Source organism: Plasmodium gaboni, chromosome 9 (assembly GCF_001602025.1).
Source record: "Plasmodium gaboni strain SY75 chromosome 9, whole genome shotgun sequence".
Classification (NCBI taxonomy): domain Eukaryota; phylum Apicomplexa; class Aconoidasida; order Haemosporida; family Plasmodiidae; genus Plasmodium; species Plasmodium gaboni.
The window spans coordinates 537,572-542,571 of NC_031489.1; the positions used below are offsets into that span (position 1 = coordinate 537,572).

Here is a 5,000-nt window from a genome sequence, read left to right on the forward strand (position 1 = left end):
TAAACCTACCAGATCCATATATAAATAAACAAGTCTATGAAAGAATATTGAAATTAAATACTGATAGAAATAAAATCCTACACACAAATATTCTTGAAAATTATAATTTTAATTGGAACAAAAAAAAAGATCAAAGTGAACAAATTATGAATGAAGATCATAATTTAATTAATACCAAAAATTTTCTTGTACCTTACTATATGTCCGAAATGCAATTCTGGAAATCCTATTTTTTCAATATTGATATTATTTATAATGAAATTGCAGATGATATTTTTGATAATAAATTTAATATATTAGATAATTATCCAACAACAAAAATTATGAATAATGATATTTGTAAAGATCATGTAAAGGATAATACATTTACTGAAAAAAAAAATGAACATAATGAAAATAAAAATAGCTACGCAGATGTTAAAAATAGCTACCCAAATGATAAAAATAGCTACCCAGATTATAAAAATAGCTACCCAGAAAATAAAAATAGCTACCCAGAAAATAAAAATAGCTACCTAGAAAATAAAAATAGCTATCCACATAATGATCAAAAAACAAATGAAGTAAATCCTAAAAATAATTATAATTTAAAAATTAAAAATACAATGATTAGTAAACCCAACGATCAAAATAAAGACCATCCCTTTTTAAACGATGAAGAATATTGTTCAGAAATAAATAAACATATTAATAACGAAGAGAAGCATTTTATAAATAAAGAAAAGGAATATAATTCTTGTGCAGTATTAAAGGATGTGTCCATTAAAAATAAGGATGAAAATATTAAAAATGACTTTATAACAAATGAAAATGTTGAAGATGAAAAGAATAACAATAACTTATATGACAGCAATTCAATAACATCATATGAAGATGTTTATATGAAAAAGACAAATATAAATGGAATAAAAATATATATGGATAATGATATATATATGGACTTAAGTGAAAAATCTAATAACTTTAAAAACATTGTGAATAACACTAAAAAAACATATGATAAAAATAATAATGATGATAATAAAATTAATTATGATAACTATGTTAATAATACAGATGATATATTTTTTTTTTCAAATAATGGGGAAAAATCTGAAAATAAATTAAATGAAGCAAGTAAATATACAAATATTAAAGAAGACAATGAACAAAATATATGTCCATCAGATAGCAATATATATTTAAAAGATATGTCTAACATAAAAATAAAAAATAATGATTTTCAAAAAATTTCTGAATTTAATACAAAATTTCTGGATGAAATAAGTGAGGCAAATAGAAGTGTAAATGAATTAGAGGAACCGAAAAGTGATTATTTTGATTCTTCAAATATAAATAAAGAATTTAATGATATAAAAGATTCAAAAATGATATATACTAAAAATGACATAATTAATAAAAATATAAATCCTTTAGACGTACAAAATCTTATTAATATAAGTGAATCAATTGAAGAAAACAAAAATGAAAAAAATGAACAAAAATATGAACAAATCATTAACGAAGTGAAGGACCAAAAGGAAGATTCAAATAGTGATAATATACTACCTAATAAAAATAATATATATATAGATCATAATATTAATGTTGAAATTGATACTAAGAGAGAAGAAGAATTCTTTGTTTCTGATCATTTAAAAAATGATTCTGATGATATTGTAAAAAAAGATGATATAAATTTAGACGTATTAAATTTGGTAGATAATATGGAATTTGATATAGATGAAAATAAATTTAACAAAGAGGAATTGGAGCAATTTGAAAAGGATATTTTAAACATGTGAAATGCTATATTATTTTTCATAAATATAATTGTATATATAAACATATATATATATATATATATATATATATATATATATATATATATAATATATGTGTAAATCTTTGTCTATTTTTTTTTTTTTTTTATTTTTTTAAACTTACATTTATTATATTTTTATTTTTTTGTGTTTTTATAATTATTAATACATATGAGTATATACTATACATTTATACATATATATAATATTCATTTGAATTTTCTTATATATTTTTCTTTATTTTTTAATATAATGTTTTATTTTTTTAAGATGTATGTATTAATTCTTATATATTTCTTAAGAACTTATTCATATATATATATATAAATTAAATATTATTAGTTATTATGTTATTTAAATAATTATTTTTAAAAGATGAATTATTTTTCTTTTTTAAATATTACAAATATGTTAAACTAAACAAATATATATATAGAATGATATATAACAAATGATAAAAATATAAAAAAAAAAAAAATTAAAAAATGAAAATGCATATAAACATATATATATATATATATATATATAGGTGAGTAAAAATATGTTTTATATATGTTAATGTTACACGAATGAATTTTCCTTTATTTTATTTGATATTATATGTTCAAATATATATTTATATATTCCTTTACTAGGATTATAAGAGATGAACATTCATAATATATATATAAAATTAACTATGTGTTAATTCGAATGCATAGAAATATACTTATAATTATATAAAATATAACTAAAAAAAAAAAAAAAAAAATGTATATATTTTGAAAAAAGAAGCACATATATATATATATATATATATATATATATATATGTGTATATATTGTTGTATTATTTGATGAAAGGACGACCATACCATTTAGTCTTAATAAAATCGAAGAAAAAATGAAACCTCGATTTCCAGGATAACAATAATTGTATATATACAGCTTTCCAAAAAGTGGAAGAGAATCTTCCTCCTTTTAATTCATAATAAGGTAAATCTGCAACAACTTGATGATTACCTATATATGCTAATGATCCTTTCCATTTTTCTATAAAAGATGGAATATTAAATTTTTGATTAGTATTTAAAAAATTATTAAATATATTCGATAGATAATAAGCTTCTTGTTTAGCATTTTGTGCTGTAGGTGTAGGTGATTTATAATTTTTATCGATTTGATATAAATAATCATGAAATTGTTGAGGAGTCATTTCTCCTTTTTTGTTTTTTTCATAATCCCATTTTGATACACTTAATTGAGGAAATGTTTTGGTTAGTTCAGAATGTTTTAATTTTAGGGCCTCAGAAGTTAATTTATTACCTGTTAATATTTTGATAATTTCATTTGTATGTTCATGTAATAATTTTGGTTGTATTTTTTTACAGTCACCTATAGCATAAATATTATTAGATGGTATACCAATAACTCTTAATTTTTCATCTACATTTAAAATTGGATTATTTACTTGTTGAGGTATTTTTTTTAAGAAATTTTTTATAAGACTTGTTTGTGCTAAGCCACTAGCCCAAATAAGAAGACCATATGAAAGTTTTTTTTTTTCATTTTTATTAACACTTGATTGTATATAAAAATTATGTTTATCTACATCTATTACATAATAATTTGTTAATACATTAATATTTAGATTATGAAAATTGTTTTTTGTAAAATCTGAAATATTTTGTGTAAATGTTGGTAATAAATTATTTCCTCCTTCTATAATACTAATTGATATAAAATTAAAAATCTCTTTATAATTTATTTTAACTTCTCTATTAATAAAATCAGCAAATTCTGCTGTAACTTCAACACCTGTAGGACCACCACCTACAACAGCTACATGTAACATATTCTTTTTTTCTTCATTTGATATATTTGGTAGTGTACACTTTTCCAGATTATCTAAAAACTTTCTTCTAATTTTTAAAGCATCATCAATATCTTTCACAAAATATGCATATTTATCTACACCATTAATATTAAATGTATTTGTTTTTGCACCTACAGCTATAATTAAATAATCATAAAATAATTTCACTTTATTATTTTCAACATCTATACAATTAATATATTTATCTTCATAAAAAACATCAGTACATTCTAATTGCAAATAATTCCCAGTGTACCCATTTTTTTTTCTTAAAAAATTACGAATACTTTCTGTGCAAACATTTACACTTAATGTTCCACTGCATAAACATGGTAATAAAGGAGTAAACGTAAAATAATTACGAGGAGATATTAACGTTACGTCATATTTCTTAAAATCTATATTTAATAAAAAATTAAAACCACCCCATCCTGAACCTAAAATAATAATCTTTTCTTTTCTTTCTACATCTCTATTCTTTTTTAAATTATTTCCTTCATTATATATTTTACGTATATTTGATATACTTCTAAATATGTTAGTTTGTCCACATTTCCTGAACCTTACTAACATTATATATTAAAAAAAATAATAAAATGAAATAAAAATAAAGGAAATTATAAAATAAAATGACATAATATAATATAACATGATATAACATGATATGATATAATATGATATAATATGATATAATAATAAAAGTAAAAATAGTTTATTTTCAAATTAAATGGGTAACATACACAAATTAGTATATCACATATGATCAATTATAAATACATAAATATTAATACATATATATATATATATATATATATTTATATTTATATATTTTGTGTGTGTGTGTATTTTGGTAAGTATTTATATGTACATATTTATATTTTATTTTTTTTCAATTTTCATTCTTTAATTATATATATTCGAATAATATAAAATAATGCATACATATTTAAAAAATTACAAAATTATATATTTCATATATATTCTCATTAACAACAAAAAAAGGAAATGGAAAATTATATATATATATAATATATATATATATATATTATGTACACATCGAAATATATATTAATATGATTACATTAAAAAAAATAACATATTCAAATATTTTTGGATTAATTTTATAAAAACAAAACATATTTTAAAAACTAACAAATAAAATAATCATACAATATTTTTCATTAATTAGAAAAAAAAAAAAAAAAAAATTTTATATATATATATATATATATATAAATATATATAATATTAATTTCCCCATTACATGGAAAAAAATTATTTTACTGTATTTGTTCAATATATATTCATATTAAAATAAAAGAAAAAAAATTCAAAATATAAAAA

General features: G+C 18.9%; 2 protein-coding genes across 2 annotated transcripts in view; one reads left to right on the forward strand and one right to left on the reverse strand.

The window, feature by feature from the left end:
* The window catches only part of PGSY75_0914900 (putative BSD-domain protein), a gene marked incomplete at both ends in the record, with an annotated part of 2,082 nt that extends 298 nt beyond the window's left edge, over positions 1 to 1,784 (forward strand). Inside the window, one exon of the mRNA XM_018785563.1 lies at positions 1 to 1,784. This exon is cut by the window's left edge and continues 298 nt beyond it. Coding sequence (XP_018641904.1) covers positions 1 to 1,784 — 1,784 coding nt within the window.
* Positions 1,785 to 2,630: 846 nt separating this feature from the next.
* PGSY75_0915000 (type II NADH:ubiquinone oxidoreductase) lies at positions 2,631 to 4,229 on the reverse strand (the record flags this gene model as incomplete). Its single annotated transcript, XM_018785564.1, has 1 exon — positions 2,631 to 4,229. One exon carries the CDS (start codon positions 4,227 to 4,229, stop codon positions 2,631 to 2,633), a length of 1,599 nt encoding a protein of 532 aa, XP_018641905.1.
* Between the last annotated feature and the right edge of the window lie 771 nt (positions 4,230 to 5,000).